Source organism: Salvelinus namaycush, chromosome 11 (genome assembly GCF_016432855.1).
Source record: "Salvelinus namaycush isolate Seneca chromosome 11, SaNama_1.0, whole genome shotgun sequence".
Taxonomy (NCBI): Eukaryota; Metazoa; Chordata; class Actinopteri; order Salmoniformes; family Salmonidae; genus Salvelinus; species Salvelinus namaycush.
This window is the reverse complement of record NC_052317.1, coordinates 6,066,101-6,089,452: the sequence shown is the minus strand read 5'-3', so window position 1 is coordinate 6,089,452 and position 23,352 is coordinate 6,066,101. Positions and strand designations below refer to the sequence as shown.

General features: G+C 44.6%; 1 protein-coding gene across 1 annotated transcript in view; it reads right to left on the bottom strand.

Annotated features, from left to right (window-relative positions):
• The window catches only part of LOC120056238 (probable G-protein coupled receptor 158), an 80,773-nt gene that overhangs the window by 2,132 nt on the left and 55,289 nt on the right, over positions 1 to 23,352 (bottom strand). The window contains exons 7-11 of the mRNA XM_039004488.1: positions 21,277 to 21,386; positions 19,786 to 20,024; positions 15,681 to 15,819; positions 10,472 to 10,577; positions 9,985 to 10,131 (exon numbers count right to left, since the gene is read on the bottom strand). Coding sequence (XP_038860416.1) covers positions 9,985 to 10,131; positions 10,472 to 10,577; positions 15,681 to 15,819; positions 19,786 to 20,024; positions 21,277 to 21,386 — 741 coding nt within the window. The remainder of the gene's footprint in view (positions 1 to 9,984; positions 10,132 to 10,471; positions 10,578 to 15,680; positions 15,820 to 19,785; positions 20,025 to 21,276; positions 21,387 to 23,352) is intronic.

Here is a 23,352-nt window from a genome sequence, read left to right as displayed (position 1 = left end):
CCTAATATGGCTCTCAATTAGAGGCAGGTGTTTTCCATTTCCTCTGATTGAGAGTCATATTAAGGTAGGTGTTTTCACACTGTTTGTTGTGGGTGGTTGTCTCCTGTGTCAGTGTTTGTATGTTACGCCACACGGGACTGTTCTCGGTTTGTTTGTACGTTCGGTCTTTTGTGTAGTCATTTTCCTGTTCGTGAGTTCTGCGTTGTATGTAAGTTCGCATGTCCAGGTTTGTCTACTCCGTTTTGTTGTTTTGTTAGTTTATAGTGAAGTTCGTGTTTTCGTCTTTTCTGTAAATAAATAATGTCAACTTCAGAAGCTGCGTTTTGGTTCAATCCATGCTCCTCCTCTTCGGATGAAGAGGAGGAGGAACACCGTTACAGAACCACCCACCGATCCAGAACCAAGCGGCGTGAATTTGAGCAGTGGCCTGCTACACAGGAATCATGGACTTGGGAGGAAGTATTGGAGGGAAAAGGACACTGGGCGCACATTGGGGAATATCGCCGCGCTCGTGAGGAGATGGAAGCAGCGCGAGCCCAGGAGCGGTGGTATGAGGAGGCAGCAAAGAGACGTGGCTGGAAACCGGAGAATGAAGCTCAAAACCGGATTTATGAAGGTACGCGGCTAGCACGGAAGCCCGTGAAGAAACCCCAAAAATTTCTTGGGGGGGGGCTAAGAGGTAGTGGGCCAAGGGCAGGTAGGAGACCTGCGCCCACTTCCCAGGCTAACCGTGGAGAGCGGGAGTACGGGCAGACGCCGTGTTACGCAGTAGAGCGCACGGTGTCTCCTGTACGGGTGCATAGCCCGGTGCGGGTTATTCCACCTCCCCGCACTGGTAGGGCTAGATTGGGCATTGAGCCAGGTGCCATGAGGCCGGCTCAACGCGTCTGGTCTCCAGTGCGTCTCCTCGGGCCGGCATACATGGCACCAGCCTTACGCATGGTGTCCCCGGTTCGCCTACATAGCCCGGTGCGGGTTATTCCACCTCCCCGCACTGGTAGGGCGACGGGGAGCATTCAACCAGGTAAGGTTGGGCAGGCTCAATGCTCAAGGGAGCCAGTACGCTTGCACGGTCCGGTATTTCCGGCGCTACCTCCCCGCCCCAGCCCAGTACCACCAGTGCCTACTCCACGCACCAGGCTTCCAGTGCGTTTCCAGAGCCCTGTTCCTTCTCCACGCACTCTCCCTATGGTGCGTGTCTCCAGCCCAGTGCCTCCAGTTCCGGCACCACGCACTAAGCCTCCTGTGCGTCTCCAGAGCCCTGTACGCACTGTTCCTTCTCCCCGTACTCGTCCTGATGTGCGTGCACTCAGCCCGGTGCCACCAGTGCCGGCACCACACACCAGGCCTATAGTGCGCTTCGAGAGGTCAGTGTGCCCTGTCCCTGCTCCCCGCACTAGGCTTGAAGTGCGTGTCTCCAGTCCGGTGCCTCCAGTTTCGGCACCACGCACCAGGCCTACAGTGCGTCTCAGCCGGCCAGAGTCTGCCGTCTGCCCAACGGCACCTGAACTGTCCGTCTGCCAAGCGCCGCATGAACTGCCCGTCTGTATTGAGCCTTCAAAGCCGCCCGTCTGCCATGAGCCTGCAAAGCCGCCCGTCTGCCATGAGCCTACAGAGCCTTCCGCCAGACAGGAGCCGCTAGAGCCTTCCGCCAGACAGGAGCCGCTAGAGCCTTCCGCCAGACAGGAGCAGCCAAAGCCTTCCGCCAGACAGGATCAGTCTGAGCCATCCGTCTCCGCAGCGCCATCTGAGCCATCCGTCTCCGCAGCGCCATCTGAGCCATCCGTCTCCCCAGCGCCGTCTGAGCCATCCGTCTCCTCAGCGCCATCTGAGCCATCCGTCTCCTCAGCGCCATCTGAGCCATCCGTCTCCTCAGCGCCATCTGAGCCATCCGTCTCCCCAGCGCCGTCTGAGCCATCCGTCTCCCCAGCGCCGTCTGAGCCATCCGTCTGTCCCGAGCCATTAGAGCCGCCCGTCTGTCCCGAGCCGTCAGAGCCGTTAGTCAGTCAGGAGCCGCTAGAGCCATTCGTCAGTCAGGATCTGCCAGAGCCGCCAACCAGACAGGATCTGCCAGAGCCGCCAACTAGACAGGATCTGCCAGAGCCGCCAACTAGACAGGATCTGCCAGAGCCGCCAACCAGACAGGATCTGCCAGAGCCGCCAACCAGACAGGATCTGACAGAGCCGTCAGCCAGCCATGAGCGTCCAGAGCCGTCAGCCAGCCATGAGCGTCCAGAGCCGTCAGCCAGCCATGAGCGTCCAGAGCCGTCAGCCAGCCATGAGCGTCCAGAGCCGTCAGCTAGCCATGAGCGTCCAGAGCCGTCAGCCAGCCATGAGCGTCCAGAGCCGTCAGCCAGCCATGAGCGTCCAGAGCCGTCAGCTAGCCATGAGCGTCCAGAGCCGTCAGCCAGTCATGAGCGGTCCCTCAGCCCAGAGCTGCCATTGATCCAGAACTGTCCCTCAGTCCAGAGCTGTCTCTCTGTCCGGAGCTGCCCTTCAGTCCGGAGTTGCCCCTCTATCCTGAGCTACCTCTCTATCCTGACCTACCTCTCTGTCCTGTGCTATATCTATGTCCTGAACTACCTTATCCCGGTGATGCCCCTTGTATCGATGTTAACCAGGAAATTAAGTGGGTGGAATAGGAGGGTGGTCAGTCGTAGGGGGAAACATAAGCTGGGATTGACTATGGTGGGGTGGGGACCTCGCCCAGAGCCTGAGCCACCACCGTGGTCAGATGCCCACCCAGACCCTCCCCTAAACTTTGTGCTGGTGCGCCCGGAGTTCGCACCTTAAGGGGGGGGGTTATGTCACGTTCCTGACCTGTTTTCTGTTAGTTTTGTATGTGTTAGTTGGTCAGGACGTGAGTTTGGGTGGGCAGTCTATGTTTTCTGTTTCTATGTTGGTTTAAGTGGTGACCTAATATGGCTCTCAATTAGAGGCAGGTGTTTTCCATTTCCTCTGATTGAGAGTCATATTAAGGTAGGTGTTTTCACACTGTTTGTTGTGGGTGGTTGTCTCCTGTGTCAGTGTTTGTATGTTACGCCACACGGGACTGTTCTCGGTTTGTTTGTACGTTCGGTCTTTTGTGTAGTCATTTTCCTGTTCGTGAGTTCTGCGTTGTATGTAAGTTCGCATGTCCAGGTTTGTCTACTCCGTTTTGTTGTTTTGTTAGTTTATAGTGAAGTTCGTGTTTTCGTCTTTTCTGTAAATAAATAATGTCAACTTCAGAAGCTGCGTTTTGGTTCAATCCATGCTCCTCCTCTTCGGATGAAGAGGAGGAGGAACACCGTTACACATCTGCTCTAATGAAATGCGCTATGCAAATTAAACTTGATCATTAATTACTAAAATGTGGTGCCGTCAGTGATACGCCTTCATTGATTGGGCATGTTCCCAAACAAAATTATATTTTCCTTATTTTCCTTTGTTAAGACACAGCAAATGGGTGCTTAATCTAACCAGTCTCTTCTCTGTAAAATAAGCTGAATGGCGCCAGAGGAGATGTCTGCCGTTTCACAGGCTCCTACCCAATTGTGATATTGTGTGTGTTTTTTTGCGTTATTTGTAATTTTTTTTGTACCTAATGTTTCTGCCACCGTCTCTTATGACGGAAAAGATCTTCTGGATATCACGACAGCAATTACACACATCGTACTGGACAAAGATTGTTTCTTTAACGAGTCAGACGTGAAGGATTTACTTCAGACCCAAATCCTTGTCATTCGCATGAAGAAGAGACAGAGATATCGGGGACGTAGGTCGAGGTGCCTTGTAAGATTCCAACAGCGAGTGGGTAATCCGCCTCTACCATCAGTCCTATTAGCCAAAGTGCAATCATTGGATAATAAAATGGATGAGCTCTGATCAAGAGTGTCCTACCAAGAGACATTAATTCTTAAGGACAGGGGGTGCTGTTTTCACTTTTGGGGAAAATCGTATCCAATTTAAACGGCCTCGTACTCAATTCTTGCTCGTACAATATGCATATTATTATTAATATTGGATAGAAAACACTCTCTGGTTTCTAAAACCGTTCTAATTATTTCTCTAAGTGAAACAGAACTCTTTTTACAGCCCATTTCCTATCCGGAAGTGAGATTTCCAAAAGCGAGGTCTCTCTTCAAGAGCTTGTCTATAAAAGGGCATGTCACTTATGACTGTAGAAACACGTCATACACCTTCCCCTGGGTGTCATGCGGAAGTGAGAGCAGAAATGACTTGATTATCTCGTTCTGGGATTGAATACAACCTCTTGGAGTGAGAGGTCCGCCATTATTATTTTTTTGGAAGGCGCGAAGTTGGACCTGGAATCGCCTCCTGGAAAACCGTCGTTATAGGTGAATATGATCTCCGGCTTCGATTTTATTTGATACATGTCACAATATCATCCTAAAGTATGTTTTTTCAATATAGTTTAATTATATTATTGAAATTTATTCGGGACTTTAGACGTGATGCGTTGGAGGAATTTGTTCAAGAAGGAGAGGTTAGCGCCGCACGGCCAGTGTGCTTGCTAATTCAAGAGGGAAATAGTTCGTTCTGGATCCAAACAAAGACGGTTCTGAACAAAGGACCCCTTGTACAACATTCTGATGGAAGATCAACAAAGATAAGGACCCAATTTGGGATGCTATTTCATATATCTGTCGAACTGTGCTATCGCTACCGTTTGCCTTGAATCAATGCTGTTGTGTGATAGCTATTGTAGTAAGCTAATATAACGATATATTGTGTTTTCGCTGTAAAACACTTCAAAAATCGGAAATATTGGCTGTATTCACAAGATCTTTGTCTTTCATTTGCTATCCACCATATATTTCTCTGAAATGTTTTATGATGAGTAATTAGGTAGTTGACGTTGGTGTCTGTATTTACTCTGGCTACTCCCGTGCTATTTCTGACTGTAGCTATGATGGTAGCAGTAATGTAAAACTGATTTATAGCTCAAATATGCACATTTTTCGAACAAAACATAGATTTATTGTATAACATGTTATAGGACTGTCATCTGAGGGAGTTGTTTCTAGGTTAGTTAGGTTGGTTCTAGGTTAGTTAGGTTGGCTTTGTGCATGCTACCTGCATGCTACCGGTGCTGTGAAAAATGTCTGTCTGTCTTTTGTATTTGGTGGTGAGCTAACATAAATATACGTGGTGTTTTCGCTGTAAAACATTTTAAAAATCGGAAATATTGGCTATATTCACAAGATCTTTGTCTTTCATTTGCTATCCACCATATATTTTTCTGAAATGTTTTATGATGTGTAATTAGGTAGTTGACGTTGGTGTCTGTATTTACTCTGGCTACTCCCGTGCTATTTCTGACTGTAGCTATGATGGTAGCAGTAATGTAAAACTGATTTATAGCTCAAATATGCACATTTTTCGAACAAAACATAGATTTATTGTATAACATGTTATAAGACTGTCATCTGATTAAGTTGTTTCTTGGTTTCTTTGGTTTGTTCTAGGTTAGTTTGGTTGATTTTGATTTTGCTACCTGTGCTGTGAAAAATGTCTGTGCTTTTTTCTATTTGTTGGTGAGCTAACATAAATATATATTGTGTTTTCCCTGTAAAACATTTAAAAAATCGGACATGTTGGCTGGATTCACGAGATGTGTATCTTTCATTAGCTGTATTGGACTTGTTAATGTGTGAAAGTTAAATATTTCTAAAAAAATATTTTTTGAATTTCGCGCTCTGCCTTTTCAGTGGAATGTGGGAGGAGTTCCGCTAGCGGAACGGGGGGGCGAGACAGGTTAAAAACGGTAATATCTTATGTTTCACAAAGTCGTGGCTGAACAACGACATGGACAACATACAGCTGGCTGGGTTAACGCTGCATCGGCAAGATAGAACAGCTGCCTCCGGTAAGACAAGGGGTGGCGGTCTGTGTCTATTTGTAAATAACAGCTGGTGTACAAAATCTAATATAAAGGAAGTCTCTAGTTATGCACGGCTGAGGTAAAGTATCTCATGAGAAGCTGTAGAACACACAATTTACCAAGAGAGTTTTCATCTATATTTTTTGTAGCTGTCTATTTACCACCACAAACACCGCTGGCACTAAGACCGCACTCAACGAGCTGAATAAGGCCATAAGCAAACAAGACAATTCTCATCCAGAGGCGACGCTCGTAGTGGCCGGGGACTTTAGGGAAACTTAAATCCGTTTTACCTCATTTCTACCAGCATGTTACATGTGCAACAAGAGGGGAAAAAACTCTAGACCACCTTTACTCCATACACAGAGAAGCGTACAAAGCTCTCCCTCGAGCCTCCATTTGGCAAATCTGGCCATAACTTTATCCTCCTGATTCCTGCTGACAAGCAAAAACTAAAGCAGGTAGTACCAGTGACTTGCTCAATACGGAAGTGGTCAGATGACGCAGATGCTAAGCTACAGGACTGTTTTGCTAGCACAGACTGGAATATGTTCCGAGATTCTTCCGATGGCATTGAGGAGTACACCACATCCATCACTGGTTTCATCAATAAGTGCATCGATGACGTCGTCCCCACAGTGATCGTACGTACATACCCCAACCAGAATCCATGTGAGTAAGACCTTTAAACAGGTCAACATTCTCAAGGCTGCAGGGCCAGACGGATTACCAGGACGTGTACTCAGAGCATGCGCGGACCAATTAGCAAGTGTCTTCACTGACATTTTCAACCTGTCCCTGACTAAGTCTGTTATACCAACATGTTTCAAGCAGACCACCATAGTCCCTGTGCCCAAGAACACCAAGGTAACCTGACTAAATGACTACCGACCCGTAGCACTCACGTCTGTAGCCATGAAGTGCTTTGAAAGGCTGGTCATGGCTCACATCAACACCATTATCCCAGAAACCCTAGACCCACTCCAATTTGCATACCGCCCCAACAGATCCACAGATGACGCAATCTCTATTGCAATCCACACTGCCCTTTCCAACCTTGACAAAAGGAACACCTATGTGAGAATGCTATTTATTGACTACAGCTCAGCGTTCAACACCATAATGCCCTCAAAGCTAAGGACCCTGGGACTAAACACCTCCCTCTGCAACTGGATCCTGGACTACCGCACGGGCCACCCCCAGGTGGTAAGGGTAGGTAACAACACATCTGCCACGCTGATCCTCAACACGGGGGCTCCTCAGGGGTGCGTGCTCAGTCCCCTTCTGTACTCCCTGTTCACCCATGACTGTATGGCCAAGCACGACTCCAACACCATCATTAAGTTTGCCGAAGACACAACAGTGTCACCGACAACGATGAAACAGCCTATTGGGAGGAGGACAGAAACCAGGCAGTGTGGTGCCAGGATAACAACCTCTCCCTCAACGTGATCAAGACAAAGGAGATGATCGTGGACTAAAGGAAAAGGAGGGCGAGCACGCCCCCATTCTCCTTGAATGGCTGTAGTGGAGCGGGTTGAGAGCTTCAAGTGTCCACATCACCAATGAACTATCATGGTCCAAACACACCAAGACAGTCGTGAAGAGGGGACGACAATGCCTATTCCCCCTCAGGAGACCGAAAAGATTTGGCATGGGTCCTTAGATCCTCAAAAAGTTCTACAGCTGCACCATCGTGAGCATCCTGAATGGTTGCATCACTGCCTGGATAGTGCATACGGCCCAGTAAATCACTGGGGCCAAGCTTCCTGCCATCCAGGACCTTTATACCAGGCGCTGTCAGAGGGAGGCCCTAAAAATTGCCAAAGACTCCAGCCACCCTAGTCATAGACTGTTCTCTCTGCTACCGATTGGCAAGCGGTAACGGAGCGCCAAGTCTAGGTCCAAAAGGCTTCTTAACCTGTTTGGGCTGCAGGGGCAGTATTGAGTAGCCAGATAAAAGGTGCCCATTTCAAACGGCCTCGTACTCAATTCTTGCTCGTACAATATGCATATTATTATTAATATTGGATAGAAAACACTCTCTAGTTTCTAAAACCGTTTGAATTATATCTGTGAGTAAAACAGAACTCATTTGGCACAAACTTCCCGACCAGGAAGTGGAAAATCTGAAATCGATGCTCTCTTCTAGGTCCTGCCTATAAATGGGCATGATATGTATTAGTATACATGCACGTCATACACCTTCCCCTGGATGTCAAGAGGCAGTGAGAGAAGAAATGGAGTGTTTATCTTGGTCTGAGATGGAATAAATCCTCTTGGAATGACGTGTCACCCATTTCCTGTTTTCTGGAAAGCGCGAGGTTGGACCTGGAATTGCCTTCTGAAAAGCTTTCGTTATAGGCGACTACTATCTCCGGCTTTGATTTTATTTGATACATGTGACAATATCATCGTAAAGTATGTTTTTTCAATATAGTTTTATTAGACTATTGAAATTTATTCGGGACGTTAGGCGTGTTGCGTTGTGTGCCTTTGTTCAGGAAGGAGAGCTTGTACAACATTCTGATGGAAGATCAGCAAAAGTAGGACCCATTTTATGATGCTATTTCACATATCTGTCTAACTGTGTACTATTAGTTTTGCGCCCAGGTTTTGGGCACTCGCTCGCCATAACGTAAGCCTTATGTCGTAATGAAGTTATTTTTAGAATTCTAACATGGCGATTGCATTAAGAACTAGTGTATCTATCATTTCCTATACAACATGTATTTTTTAGTTATGTTTATGAATAGCTATTTGGTCAGAATATGTGTGTCAGAAAAAGTGTCAGAAAAATATCCGGACGTTGTGGGAAAAAGTAGCTACGTTAGCACAATGTATAACCACGGATTTCAGCTCTAAATATGCACATTTTCGAACAAAACATAAGTGTATGTATAACCTGATGTTATAGGACTGTCATCTGATGAAGCATATCAAGGTTAGTCAAAAATTATATATCTTTTGCTGGTTTGTTACGATCGCTAACTTTTGCTGCTGGGAAATGGCTTGTGTTTCTGGCTATTGTGGTAAGCTAATATAACGCTATATTGTGTTTTCGCTGTAAAACACTTAAGAAATCGGAAATATTGTCTGGAATCACAAGATGCCTGTCTTTCATTTGCTGTACACTATGTATTTTTCAGAAATGTTTTATGATGAGTATTTAGGTATTTGACGTTGGTGTCTGTAATTATTCTGTCTGCTTTCGGTGCAATTTCTGATTGTAGCTGCAATGTAAACTATGATTTATACTTGAAATATGCACATTTTTCGAACAAAACATAGATTTATTGAATAACATGTTATAAGACTGTCATCTGATGAAGTTGTTTGTTGGTTAGTTCTTGGTTAGTTAGGTTGGCTTTGTGCATGCTACCTGTGCTGTGAAAAATGTCTGTCCTTTTTTGTATTTGGTGGTGAGCTAACATAAATATACGTGCTGTTTTCGCTGTAAAACATTTTAAAAATCGGACATGTTGGCTGGATTCACAAGATGTGTACCTTTCATTTGCTGTATTGGACTTGTTAATGTGTGAAAGTTAAATATTTCTAAAAAATATATTTTGAATTTCGCTCCCTGCACTTGAAGTGGCTGTTGTCATATTGTGGCCGGCCTCGGGCTTGCAGCCAGAAGAAGTTAACAGCTTCTATCCCTTAGCCGTAAGACTCCTGAACAGCTAATCAAATGGCTACCAGGACTACATTAATTTATGCTGCAACTACTCTCTGTTTATTATCTATGCATAGTCACTTTACCTCTACCTACATGTACATATTACCTCAATTACCTCGACTAACCTGTGCCCCCACACAGTGACTCTGTACCAGTACCCCTTGTATATAGCCTCCCTACTGTTATTTTATTGTTGCTCTTTAATGATTTATTTTTCTATTTTCTTATTTTTCACTTCAGTTTATTTTAGTAAATACGTTCTTAACACTTTTTGGTCATAAAACTGCATTGTTGGTTAAGGGCTTGTAAGTACGCATTTCACTGTACACCTGTGATGTGTAGACCTTATAGTGCATGTGACAAATAACATTTGATTTGATTTGTTTACAGAACAAAAAAGACAGAGCGGGACCCTGCTCACCCGTATGTCCTCAGGGTCCAGGCTGTGCTCACTCCAGGCTGAGGTGATGCTGCTGTTGAGGTAGGACCCAGACCGGACCATGTCCAGCTCCTCCTCATAGGCTTCAGTGGCAATGTCATCCCTCACCTGAGTCCCTGTGGACAGAAACTAACGAGAGGGGGAAAACCTACTTAGGGTGACATTATTTAAAATGTTATAGTGCATTTGTTCACGGCGTGCTTGTATTTTCAGGAGGAAAATGTCACCAACAGACAAGATTGACATCATCCCATTGTTCCTAATTGTCTTCTAATTGGCATCTAATTAAATCTTGCGAAATGAACGGTTTATTCCCCACTCATCGAGTGTTTAAATGTTCTCCATAAGACTTAAAAATACCCAGATGTGCACTTAAATTACAATACGATAATTATTATTGCAGTAAGAAGCTGTTAAATGTAATGCTTATGTATTCAGGGGAAAGGGTGAGGAGAGAGAGCAGGGTTACCTTTGGAACAAGCAGAAGCCCCAAAGTCACAGTCACGGTGAGGTGTGTGTGAGCGAAGACCAGCATGAGCATCCAGTCAGGGTGCCACAGAGGGGCCAGAGTGAACCTGCAAATAGATAGCAACAGATTTTTTTCAGGACACTTTTATTTAAGTGTAACAGAGTGCATTCTATTCTGCCCTGAGCAGGGTTGGAACTCACAACCCTAGTCAAAGAACCTATATGATTTGTGATTTTTTCCCCAATAGAATCCTATAGGATTCTCACAATCCTATTTTGTGTCACCTCTATCAGAATCCTATCAACTATCAGAGTCCTATTGGTCTACTCTTTTCCTTTGTAAATCAAAAGTAATCCTAATGGATCCTAGAGGATTCTCGCAATCCTATAAAATGTTATGTCATTATCAGAAATCTATTGGGCTATTTTTCCCCCTATTGGAAATCAATCCTATAGTTTTTTGATACATCATGTAGGTTTTTGCCACCCCAATCCATTTCATGAAGCTCCCGACAAACAGTTATTGTGGTGACGTGCTTCAGAACTCAGCGGTCCCATTCTGCTTGTTTTCTACCACTTCGCGGCTGGAAAGATGGCATCCTATGACAGTGCCACGTTGAAAGTCACTGAGCTCTTCAGTAAGGCCATTCTACTGTCAATGTTTGTCTATGGAGATTGCATGGCTGTGTGCTCGATTTTATACACCTGTCAGCAACGGGTGTGGCTAAAGTAGCCAAATCCACTCATTTGAAGGGGTGTCCACAAACTTTTGTATTCAAAAGGTAGGTACTGGGTAGAGGGGACATTGTCAGTGGTTTCCCACTATAGGGTCACCATGTCAAGTGACAAGGGTGCAGTGGAGGCTGCTGAGGGGAGGGCGGCTCATAATGATGGCTGGAATGGAGTCAATGGAGTGGTATCAGCCACATGGAAACAACGTGTTTCCATGCCCCTCTTCGACGGGGGTTCGAGCCTTGGCTCGGCCGACTGTCTTCCCTAAACCACTTTCTGTACCCCTCTCTATATCTGTCTCCCTATCTGTACTTACATCTGTCCCTAAAAAATAAATAAATAGTATATCCAATCTCCTAAAAAAAGAACACATTTTTACCCTAGTCAAAAAAATCCTACAGCACTCCAATAAACAAATCCTATTAGAATCTAAAAGAATAAAACAAACCTATTGTCACGGCTTTCTTCCTGGGATGAAGGAGAGGACCAAACTGCAGCGCGGTTAGTGTTCAACATGTTTAATAAGACGATAAATGGTGAACATCAACAAATAACAAAAATAACAAACGTGAAAGCCGAGACAGTCCTATCTGGTGCAGAACACAAACACAGAGACAGGAAACAACCACCCACAATCCCCAACACAAAACAAGCCACCTATATATGATTCTCAATCAGGGACAACGATTGACAGCTGCCTCTGATTGAGAACCATATTAAGCTGAACACAGAAACAGACGAACTAGACACACAACATAGAATTCCCACCCAGCTCACGTCCTGACCAACACTAAATAAGCAAAACACATAAGAACTCTGGTCAGGACGTTACACCTATTGGATAGGTTCCATAATCTGATACAATTTTATTTTGTATTCTAACATGATTTTTTATTTATTGGAATCACTTTCTGAACGAAAACAAGCCGTGGACTGAAGCACACCGTTACTGCAGAGATAAGTACATTAACTTGGCCACCATAGACAACACGGAGGACATGGACAGACTGACTAAAACTGTGGACAGTGGCTATACTGAAGCAGGCTGGAGAAGGGCACAGTGTTAAGAAAGTGGTAGTGGTCAGATAACTCTTGCAGTGAAGGATATTTCAAATAGGGAAGGAGGAATGTGTGTTTATGAGACATTATGAGACAAATATGTGAAGAGCCCACCGGCTACCACAACTGGGCTCCAGGAAACATGGAGGACTGTGGGAGAACCGGAGCGGGGAGAACCGGGGCAGTAAAATGAGATGGATGTCACCAGTGGGTTAGTCTGCCTGAGACCCAGGAGCTCAACTTTGTCTGCAGCACCTCTGACAAGCAGTAGAATCTGGACCCAGCTCGAGCACAGTGGCATTCCCAGACACAGATTAAGCCTAGTCCTGAACAAAAAATCAGAAAAGAGAAAAGTGTTACAGAATCCCCCTGCCGAGGGCACTGTGGGACTAATTTACAGCGTGTGTGTTGTTGTTTATGTCTGGCTGGCACTGCATAGTCTAGCCTCACACGAGATATCGATTACCTCCAGCTTGCGGCTTCAGCCAATCAGACTGTCCCAATGCACCCCACACTCTGCCCATGCACTGATCATGCATCCTGTGATTGATTGGTCAGATGCTCCTAGCCAGCCCAGCACTGGAAAATCGGGTCTGTTGCATGCTCCCTCAAGTATATAAGTATTTACTGTGTTTTACCAGTCTCAGAACGTGGGTGGACATGTGTGCATGGGATGCGTAAACAAAGTTATCGCTGTTGTTATCCTTGTAGTACGTGCTACAGTAGCAGTATTCTATGTAGTTCTCATTCCTGTTATTATTATGTTACTACTGATATTGTTTACTACTTCCTATTTCCTATACTGTACATTTAAATACAGTCCTTGCTCTTGTGTGCTGCTGTGCAATAGCCTACTATTTGTATAATATACAGTCCTTGCCATTATTCTTACTGTGCTATTGCCATGCTAGTCATTAATCTGGTGTTACTGTGGAATACATGGTTATTAGGTCATTATTAGGTACAGTCCTTGTTGTTTTATCCCATATTCCATTCTATCGTACTCTGCATATACACTATATATACAAACGTATCTGGACACCCCTTCAAATGAGTGGATTTGGTTATTTCAGCCACACCCGTTGCTGACAAGTGTTTAAAATCGAGCACACAGCCATGCAATCTTCATAGACAAACATGGGCATTAGAATGACCCGTACTGAAGAGCTCAGTGACATTCAACGTGGCACTGTCATAGGATGCCACTTTTCAGTTCATCACATTTCTGTCCTGCTAGAACTGCCTCGGTCAACTGTAAGTGCTGTTATTCTGAATTGGAAACGTCTAGGAGCAACAACTGCTCAGCTGCGGAGTGGTAAGCCACACAAGCTCACAGAACGGGGCCGCTGAGCGCTGAAGCGCGTAGCAGTCGTCTGTCCTCGGTTGCAACACTCACTACCGAGTTATAAACTGCCTCTGGAAGCAACGTCAGCACAAGAACTGTTCATCGGGAGCTTCATGAAATGTGTTTCCATGGCCGAGCAGCCGCACACAAGCCTAAGTACACCATGTGCAATGCCAAGCGTCAGCTGGAGTGGTGTAAAGCTCGCCGCCATTGGACTCTGGAGCAGTGGAAACGCGTTCTCTGGAGTGATGAATCACGCTTCACCATCTGGCAGTCCGATGGACAAATCTGGGTTTGGTGGATGCCAGGAGAACGCTACCTGCCCCAATGCATAGTGGCAACTGTAAAGTTTGGTGGAAAAGGAATAATGGTCTGCGGCTGTCCTTTCATGGTTCGGGCTAGGCCCCTTAGTTCCATTGAAGGGAAATCTTAACGCTACAGCATAAAGTTACATTCTAGACAATTCTGTGGATTAAGGTTAGAGTTAGGGCTAAGGTAAGGATTAAGTTTAAGGTTAGGATAAGGGCTAAGCGTCAAACTTTAAACGAGGCAAGTGAATTTACAAGAGTTGACCTCTTTCATATCCTTGACTAATTCAACGGGGATCATGGCGCCGAGGGACGGCGGTCAAGGTGCCACAAAAGTCTCTGTCCCTCCGTCCCTCCATCCCTCTATCAACTGCTCCTCGGATAGTAAGATTCAGCCTCATTAATCATGTTAGTCAAATCAAATCGTATTTGTCATGTGCGCCGAGTACAACAGGTGTAGACCTTACCGTGAAATGCTTACTTACAAGCCCTTAACCAACAATGCAGTTCAAGAAATAGAGTTCAGCAGTCTTAGTCATTCCAACGGGTGTTTTTGGCATGGGTTGAAAAGCAACATCACGACTCCCTCCATCCCTCCTCCTCTCCTCCCTCCATCCCCTCCTCCTCTCCTCCCTTAGTCTGCCAGCCCTTATCGCTGGTCTCCAGCAACCTGGCTGCTCTCTCCGATCCCTCAGAGACGGCGACGAGTTTCTTTTTGGGTTCGGTTCATCAAAGACATTCATGAGGGTGCTGTTTAGAATTTTACATTTAGGGGACAGATTTAAAGTATTCGATTTTTTTTCCCACTCCCGTCACAGTTGTAATATTCAATGTAGGCATATTCAATCACAGCTGGTTTGTTATTGGGTGAGGCATGCCAACATGTTGTTATGAAACCTCTTCAGATACAACCTCGGGGTTAGATTGATGGGTATGCCATAACCTTGCTGGTTTGTTCCGGCAGAGATAAGCATGACAATAGACTTATTTATGCTCATACTGTACGTACGCCAACATCCGTTACTTTCAATGGGATTTATAAAAGGTATTCATTGGGACCCAGCTGTTCGTGATGATCTTAAATATTACAGACAAGTTCTACATGCAGCTTTGTGATGAATGTTTTAGGTGCCACTTTACATATATTGTTTGCCGAGTGATAACTTGTACATTGAGGCAATGGCTACTACGAACAAGCACAGTTGTCAGCACACACACGACCCCTCCTCGCACGCACGCACGCACGCACGCACGCACGCACGCACGCACACACACACACACACACACACACACACACACACACACACACACACACACACACACACACACACACACACAAACCCTCTTTCCCCCCACCCCCCTTCCCCACACACACTTGTAGTTCTCCTGGTGGTCATATGAGGAGGTGGCTCGTCAAGCCAGTGCCACCAACCAGTGTCAGCTCCTCCAGCAGATTCAGGTAGAGGAACAGGGCATAAGGAGTTTATTTTAAGCCTTGGCAGATTTATGCACTGTCTGCCTGGTGCAGGCATATTTTATTCACCTCTGTTCAAGTGGCTTATCCAAGCTGTCCTGCTGACTATTCATTTGCTTGATGAGAGGGAGCGCTCTATTCTGCCTTTTAACTGGGGATGTTCTGCTCCTGTTATTCTCCTGCTTAGAGGCCTATATCTCTTCCTGATTATGATTATAACCTATAGGGTCACACATTTGTAAGGGCATACACAGTATAGACTCTCTCTCTCTCTCTCTCTCTTATTACTTACTTAATGGTGTGGAATATTGCCGATATGAGGAGTTCATTGTATATGGCAACAGTCATGTAGCGTGGTTCATGGAAGGCTGACGGTACGGTCCGGACAGCATAGCAGAGGTACACTCCCCACAGAAGAAACAGGAACTCAGCTAGATTAGGAGAGGTTAACAATACAGGTGGGTTAGACCATTGTCCTTAACTCTAACACACAAATAGCAGAGATACACAACATACAATGACTGCAAATTCAATGGAAGATTCTGGAAGATCTGCATTATTTACGACAACCATTGTTTGCTTTGGTTTGCACAAAATGGCATACATGTAACTTGTTATTTAGCAATACAATTCAAGGGTCTCCTCATGTAGGGCTGGCACAATTATCATATGATTGTGTAACTGACAATTATGGACAATAAACCATGAACAAAAAAAATAATTGTCATAATACATATAATTTAAGAGATGGAGGGATTCAACTTTATATTCAAGTAGATATAGTTTACTCAATAGCAGTTTTTCATTTTGACATGAAGTGGGTAAAATGTGTAATAATTTTATGAGCCAAACGGCACGGTCACAAGGAGAAACCCCCTTGTTTTTGAGACAGGGGTGTCATCAACGCTGTGTAACACATTTTCAAAGATGCATTATGATACATTACAAGCTGAAAAAAAAAGAAGACCATTATGACCATAGCCGTGGTCATAATTTGCATGACAATCAATCGTTATCAAAAATTCCATAATCGTCACAGCCCTATCCTCATGTCCCATTCAAAGAATACAAAAAAAGATCCTAGTCCGTTTTGAAAAGGCCACAATTCAGCGGGAAAGAATTGGCAAAATTCAAGGACCTCAGCCTGTCAAGTGTTGATGGCTGCACATCATGTAGTCACTAGCCACTGACAGTTACTAATTTTGCAGTGCCCGTGAGAGTTCCCCTTTCTGCCAACAGTGATTACCCACTGCTTGACTGCCAGCCCACTGCCTCGTTGACAGATCTCCTGCTGGATAGAGATCCTCTCTATTATCCAAAGGTCGCTGGTGGTTAGCAAACTGAAAGGAAGTCTGAGTCTCTCATCTTGGTTTATTCTACATTCTAAGAACTGTCCTCAGAACTGGCATTATCCTAAGTTCTCTGAACTGGTCTCAGAACTGTAAGACAGTCCAAGTCTCTCGTCTCTCCTTTATTCTATGTTTTTAGAACTGTTCTCTTCTTCCTAGGTTTTGGCCTTTCTAGGGAGTTTTTCCTAGCCACCGTGCTTCTACACCTGCATTGCTTGCTGTTTGGGGTTTTAGGCTGGGTTTCTGTACAGCACTTCGAGATATTAGCTGATGTACGAAGGGCTATATAAAATAAACTTGATTTGATTTGATTTGATTCTCAGAACTGCTCAAAACTGTTTCAAACATTTTCCGTTGCATGCCCAAATGAATATGACCCACTTTTCAGAACTGTTTCAGGACTGATTCATTCTTATTCGGGAGCCCATAACGGTGATGCTAATTTATATTCCATTTCCAAGAACTGTTATCAGAACTGTAAAGCAGTCCGAGTCTCTCATCTTTCCTTTGTTCTACATTCTCAGAACTGCTCTCTATTGTCTGCCCATAAAAACAGCCCTAATTTACATTCATTCAATAATTAACACCAAAGACAACAGGGATCATGTCGGATTGCGGATTTTCATCTGTAAATAGTGATTAGAGTGTATTATTATTAATATTTTGTGAATCATGATGACTAATTATAAGCTATTTAATATGTAATCAGTATGCATGGTGAGCTGTTTGTAAATGCTGGTGGGAGGAATAAGTAATTTCTTATTAGATCAACAGTTTTTTTCCATTAACTGATAAATCATTTTTATCATTATTGTAGAACCACAAAACAATACAAATAATAATTGTATGTTCTCTTTTTTAATTATTTTCCTGTACAGCACCTTAAACCTGATAGCACCTTAGAAGGGTGGATATCGCCCACGCGTTTCCACAAGCTGTCAGAACAATCAGCGGGGCGGCTGACCCCCTACCCCCGACCGCAGACCGATCTCTCCTCTTCACCATTTCTATTTACAGGCACTCTAGCTGTCTCTGCCTCCCCTGCGAAGCTGCACAATGTTCTTACGTCGTATCTCAAACCCGTTGGTGAAAACACTCTCCGCATCGCTGTCCCTATCTCTCTCAAGGTCCTCTGACAGAGCAGAGCACACCGCTTCTCAGGGATTCATCCTCTTTAAAAAGGATTAGATGATAGGTCCTGTGTCTCAGCTGCCTGTCACATTCCCCTCTAGAAGGGGCTTGGCAATTCTCCTATTTGAACTTGTTATTCGGAGACTGGAGGAGTCCATTTGTGTTCCCACCTACAGTTTGGCTTTAGGAATGATGAAACAAACAACAACATCAGCATCAGCCCCAGTGGCGATGATAATAGGAGTAGGGCCTAGTATCAAATAAAATAAAATTTTACTGGTCAGGTACACATATTTTGAAGATGTTAGTGCGGGTGTAGCGAAATGCCTATGTTCCTAGCTCCAACAGTGTAGTAATTCCTAACAATACAAAACCATACATGCAAACCCCCCCCCCCCAAAATAATAAATAAATATTTAGAAATATAGAAATATTAGAACGAGCAATACCAGAGTCCGGAATATAAATGTATACTGAACAAAAATATAAACGCAACATGCAACAATTTCGAAGATTTTACAGTCTTATAGTTCATATAAGGAAATCAGTCAGGCCCTAATTAGGCCCTAATCTATGAATTTCACATGACTGGGCAGGGGTGCAACCATAGGCCCACCAACTTGGCAGCCAGGTCCACCCACTGGGGAGTCAGGCCCAGCCAATAAGAATGAGTTTTTCCCCACAAAAGGGCTTTATTACAGACAGAAATACCCCTCAGCAAACCCCCCACACCCCCTCAGACAATCCCACAGGTGAAGAAGTCGGATGTACATGGTCTGCGATTGTGAGGCCGGTTGAATGTACTGCCAAATTCTCTAAAACAATGTTAGAGGCAGTTTATGATAGAGAAATTAACATTCAATTCTCTGGCAACAGCTCTGGTGAACATTCCTGCAGTCAGCAAACTTGAGACATCTGTGGCATTGTGTTGTGTGATAAAACTGCACATTTTAAAATGGCCTTTAATTGCGCCCAGCACAAGGTGCACCTGTGTTATTATCATGCTGTTTAATCAGATTATTGATATGCCACACCTGTCAGGTGGATGGATTATCTGGTCATGAAACATGGGACCAACACATGGGACCAATACATGTTGCGTTTATAATTTTGTTCAGTGTATGTACAGTGCCATTCTTAAATGGAAGCAGTTTGGACCACCAAGACTCTTCCTAGAGCTGGTCGCCTGGCCAAACTGAGCATTCATGGGAGAAGGGTCTTGGTCAGGGACCCGATGGTCACTCTGACAGAGCTCTAGAGTTCCTCTGTGGAGATGGGAGAACCTTCCAGAAGGTCAATCATCTCTGCAGCTCTCCACCAATCAGGCCTTTATGGTAGAGTGGCCAGACGGAAGCCACTCCTCAGTAAAAGGCACATGACAACCCACTTGGAGTTTGCCAAAAGGAACCTAAAGACTCTCAGACCATGAGAAACAAGATTCTCTGGTCTGATGAAACCAAGATTGAACTATTTGGCCTGAATGAAAAGTGTCATGTCTGGAGGAAACCTGGCACCATCCCTATGATGAAGCATGATGGTGGCAGCATCATGCTGTGAGAATGTTTTCAGGGACTGGGAGACTAGTCAGGATTGAGGCAAAGATGAAGGGAGCAAAGCACAGAAAGATCCTTGATAAAAACTTGCTCCAGAGCACTCAGGACCTCAGACTGGGGGGAAGGTGAAGGGTAGAGTACGGGGTGGTAGCCGGCTAGTAACAGTGACTAATGTTCAGGGCAGGGTACTGGGTACTGTTATAAAACCAAGATAATGAAAACGACAATTGGCGTAACCCGCTACAAACATAAACGGAACGTCACAATGACATAATTCCAACCAGTTTTTAGCTTTAATGATGTCATTTCAACTAGATTGCCCACTGGGTATTGACTAGGGGTCCACACTTCCGTCACGACTCACCGACTGCCATCATGTAGTCCCAGCGGTCCAGCAGGCACATGCTGAACTGCAGCCCATCGGGGGTGAGGCCCATGTTGATAAGGGCCAACGTCCGGTCAGGTGTCTGACACACGGCCGAGGTCCAGGCCACCAGGAACCACAGCACCACCAGCAGGATGACCCCCAGCAGACGCAGCACCCGCCAGCTGGTCATGTATGGGGTCCTTTGGGCCGTACGGGACAGGAACACCTTCAGCACCCTGGAGGAGGGAAGAGAGAGAAGGTTTGTTGTTGTTCCCAAATCCCAACAGGCAAAATTTGGCATCTAATAGCATCATTTTATGGGTTTATGTTTTTCTCGTTTAGAAAAACATATAACTAGATTATAACCAACAGGTTTCTGTTATAAACAGGTAAAGATATCATTTTCATTATTGCTTTTCATCACTATCATCATGTATTTTACAAATGATGTAACTGACACAACTAACACTACTTTAACTGCAAATACTGTACTACCACCACTACCATCCCAACATTACTCCTTCCACCACTGCAAATTCTAGCGTTTTTGTTATTACTTGTTCTATACTACCTGTACTGCTGCAAGCCCTTGCAAGCACTAGTGTCTCACTGAGACGTGTGGGCTAGATTAGCATAGATATATAACAAGGAGATCTTTTGACCTTTGGGTTCTCTGAGGGAACAACCATGATTGATCCTGTCTCAGATTTGATATCTGTGTGTGGATTCCCCTAGAGGGTCTGACACTGAGGTCATGGTTCGAGCTTTCTACACCAGGAGGAATTTAATTGGTAATTCTGTCAGGTGAAGTAGCAGGCTGCCCTTTGGCCCCTCTTTTCTGCACTCCTCTCAAATCTATACTGACTGAAGTGGGCCCCCCCCCCCCCACCCCACCCCACACACACACACACCTATTTCTTACACACACATGGTCAGATTGAGTTGTTTCTCTACTGTCTCAGTGAAATGTAAAAAGGCCAACATGAGGGCCAACTCATTTCCAGAAGAGGAGAGTGGAGAAAACTCTATGCTACGGTAAGTAGTTCTGTGTGATTGAGAATGTAAAGTGCTACCTTTGCCTCTAAGTCCTCTCGCTTCGACTACTAAGAAGCAAAATAGAACGACTGCAAACCAGGACCAATTCTGAGAGTAACCTGGATATGAGAGAGCGCTCCACAGGGCAGACTCATCAAGGAGCATCATTGGGAAAATTGGGGGGAGAAAGGACTCAATGTCCTGGGCTGAATACTGCAGAAGTTATCCAATTTGGCCATATGGCATTGGTTTCTCTGCGTGATACATCTGGGGTGTATTCACTAAGAACGGGAGAAACGGAGAGGGACCTACCTGATTATGCAGTTATGCATAATCAGTTACCTGATTATGCAAAACGTTTGCTACGGTGCAAAACATGTTGTTCCTGTGTGTACTTACGAATACACCCCTGTGAAAGACTTCTAATAAAAAATAGAAGGAATTAACACATACCTATAAAGCTTCAGGATCACTGTTCCGTAGGCTGTGGCAAAGCCCAGGAGACGCACCCATCTCAGGAGGATACAGCGGAACATGCTGGGGTTGAAGTACAGTATCATCACCTAAAGACAAGTGGAGATGCACATTACTTTGACTATATTTTACATGATGTATTTTTTATTTAAAAAAAGAGTGGGGCAGTCCCACTCCTTTAGTATTTTCCCTCTTTATAAAACAGGGTCGAGAAAAAGCAAGGAGAGTGTGCTATAGCGGATTGGATTCAAACCCATGCCTACAGTGGTACATACAGTTGAAGTCGGAAGTTTACATACACTTAGGTTGGAGTCATTAAAACTCGTTTTTCAACCACTCCACAAATGTATTGTTAGCAAACTATAGTTTTGGCAAGTCGGTTAGGACATCTACTTTGTGCATGACACAAGTCATTTTTCCAACAATTGTTTACAGACAGATTATTTCACTTATAAATCACTGTATCACAATTCCAGTGGGTCAGAAGTTTACATACACTTAGTTGACTGTGCCTTTAAACAGCTTGGAATGTTCCAGAAAATGACGTCATGGCTTTAGAAGCTTCCGATAGGCTTATTGACATCATTTGAGTCAATTGGAGGTGTACCTGTGGATGTATTTCAAGGCCTACCTTCAAACTCAGTGCCTCTTTGCTTGACATCATGGGAAAATCAAAAGAAATCAGCCAAGACCTCCTTAAAATTTGCAGACCTCCACAAGTCTGGTTTATACTTGGGAGCAATTTCCAAATGCCTGAATGTACCACATTCATCTGTACAAACAATAGTACGCAAGTATAAACACCATGGGATCACGCAGCCGTCATACCGCTCAAGAAGGAGACGTGTTCTGTCTCATAGAGATTAACATACTTTGGTGCGAAAAGTGCAAATCAATCCCAGAACAACAGCAAAGGACCTTGTGAAGATGCTGGAGGAAACAGGTACAAAAGTATCTATATCCACAGTAAAATGAGTGCTATATCGACATAACCTGAAAGGCCGCTCAGCAAGGAAGAAGCCACTGCTCCAAAACCGCCATAAAAAAGCCAGACTTCGGTTTGCAACTGCACATGGGGACAAAGATCGTACTTTTTGGAGAAATGCCCTCTGGTCTAATGGAACAAAAAGACCACCATCCCAACCGTGAAGCACGGGGGTGGCAGCATCATGTTGTGGGGGTGCTTTGCTGCAGGAGGTACTGGTGCACTTCACAAAATAGATGGCATCATGAGGCAGGAAAATTATGTGGATGTATTGAAGCAACATCTCAAGATATTAGTCAGGAAGTTAAAGCTTGGTCGCAAATGGGTCTTCCAAATGGACAATGACCCCAAGCATACTTCCAAAGTTGTGCCAAATGGCTTAATGATAACAAAGTCAAGGTATTGAAGTGGCCATCACAAAACCCTGATCTCAATCCTATAGAACATTTATGGGCAGAACTGAAAAAGCGTGTGCGAGCAAGGAGGCCTACAAACCTGACTCAGTTACACCAGCTCGGTCAGGAGGAATGGGCCAAATTTCACCCAACTTATTGTGGGAAGCTTGTGGAAGACTACCCGAAACATTTGACCCAAGTTAAACAATTTAAAGGCAATGCTACCAAATACTAATTGAGTGTATGTAAACTTGTGACCCACTGGGAATTTGATGAAAGAAATAAAAGCTGAAATAAATCATTCTCTCTACTATTATTCTGACATTTCACATTCTTAAAATAATGTGGTGATCCTAACTGACCTAAAACAGGGAATTTTAACTAGGATTAAATGTCAGGAATTGTGAAAAACGGAGTTTAAATGTATTTGGCTAAGGTGTACGTAAACTTCCGACTTCAACTGTAACTATTATGTCAACCACACAACCAGTATGTCAGCCAATTTAGTAACGTCCTTCTCACGAGCTAGTCTACATATTTGAGAATGTCCAAGTTGAGCTTTTGTCCCAGCTTCACAGACTGAACTGCTTTGCTGGCTTTCAGCAAAATAACAAAAAGCACCAGGTTTTAGACTCTTCCACGATACTCACAACCTATCCCTGCAAATAAGTGTGA